Raw genomic sequence first — 1,280 nt, 5'->3', positions numbered from 1 at the left:
CCCTCCCCTCCAGGAACCCACCGTTCTCAGAGGCTGTGGAACCTTCACAGTCGGAGATGAGCTGTTGGGGGTTCCGCTGTTTTCTCCGAGACATCCCTGCGGAGGGGCTGGGGGGCTGGGGAGGGGACCCCAAGTCTCTCTCTCTCTCTTTGGTGGGGAGCCAGTGGGCACCTGATCCCTCTCTCTCTCAGGAATGGGATCTCTCCAGCAACCCCCCCCCAAACCCAAGCCCCCTCCTCTCCCACACTCACACATACTTAAGGGACACGCCTCCTGCTTTTGTGAACCTCATTGTAAAAGCAAAACTCTTAATCTTTCTGAACACTCTTTTTCTTTTGTACTAGCAGGGATTGAAAGGAGGGGGGGTGGGAAAAGAGAGAGGGAGAGGGCAAAATTAACTCCTTCTTTGCCTGCGGCTATCCCAGCCCTCAGCAATGTTAAAAAACAAACAAACAACAACAACATATAGGAGAGAATCTGCATTTTAACGCAGAAATTCAGCCACCTCTGTGGTGCGAGGCCACACTCCCTGCTAGAGGTGAAATTTATTTGATGGCGCCCAAAGAATTTATGCCAGTTCAAATGCGGTTGCAGGAGATTTACAGTTCACTAATATTATGTGTCCAACAGGCTGGATCTGCTTCAGTGAAGCTTGTCTTCCTGAATGGTCAGTTATTTTATCTTTCAGGAAAATTCTCACCAGTTTTCCTGGGGCAGATGTAAAGCCAACTGGCCTGTAGTTTACAGGATCCCACTTGGATCCCTTTTTAAAAACTGGTGCTACATTGGACATTTTATAGTCCTTGGGTATGCAGGCTAGACTGAGGGACATATATTTTTGTTATAAGACCAGCGATTTCGCTTTTGAGTTCTCTCAGGTGGATGCCATCCAGATGCGGCAACCGGTCAGTTTTTATTTTCCCGATTAGGCCTATAAGCACTCAGCACTACCTTCTGCCTCCTTACCTCAGACTCCCATCCTGCAAAAAAAGTTAGTTTAGGCCAGGGGTAGGCAACCTAAGGCCCGGGGGCCGGATGCGGCCCAATCGTCTTCTCAATCCGGCCCACGGACAGTCTGGGAATCAGCGTATTTTTACATGAGTAGAATGTGTCCTTTTATTTAAAATGCATCTCTGGGTTATTTGTGGGACATAGGAATTTGTTCATTCCACCCCCCCAAAAAATATAGTCTGGCCCACCACATGGTCTGGGGGACGGTGGACCGTGGACCGGCCCCTTGCTGAAAAAGGTTGCTGGCGCCTGGTTCAGGCACTAGAATC

At 49.4% G+C, this 1,280-nt stretch overlaps 1 protein-coding gene across 1 annotated transcript in view; it reads right to left on the bottom strand.

Annotated features, from left to right (window-relative positions):
• Positions 1-202, bottom strand: part of SALL2 (spalt like transcription factor 2) — a 21,608-nt gene extending 21,406 nt beyond the window's left edge. Inside the window, exon 1 of the mRNA XM_033169558.1 lies at positions 22-202. Coding sequence (XP_033025449.1) covers positions 22-94 — 73 coding nt within the window. The 5' untranslated portion in view covers positions 95-202. The remainder of the gene's footprint in view (positions 1-21) is intronic.
• Positions 203-1,280: the final 1,078 nt, after the last annotated feature.

This window comes from Lacerta agilis, chromosome 14, assembly GCF_009819535.1.
Source record: "Lacerta agilis isolate rLacAgi1 chromosome 14, rLacAgi1.pri, whole genome shotgun sequence".
Lineage (NCBI taxonomy): Eukaryota > Metazoa > Chordata > Lepidosauria > Squamata > Lacertidae > Lacerta > Lacerta agilis.
The sequence above is the reverse complement of the archived record's forward strand: the minus strand, read 5'-3'. Positions and strand labels throughout refer to the sequence as shown.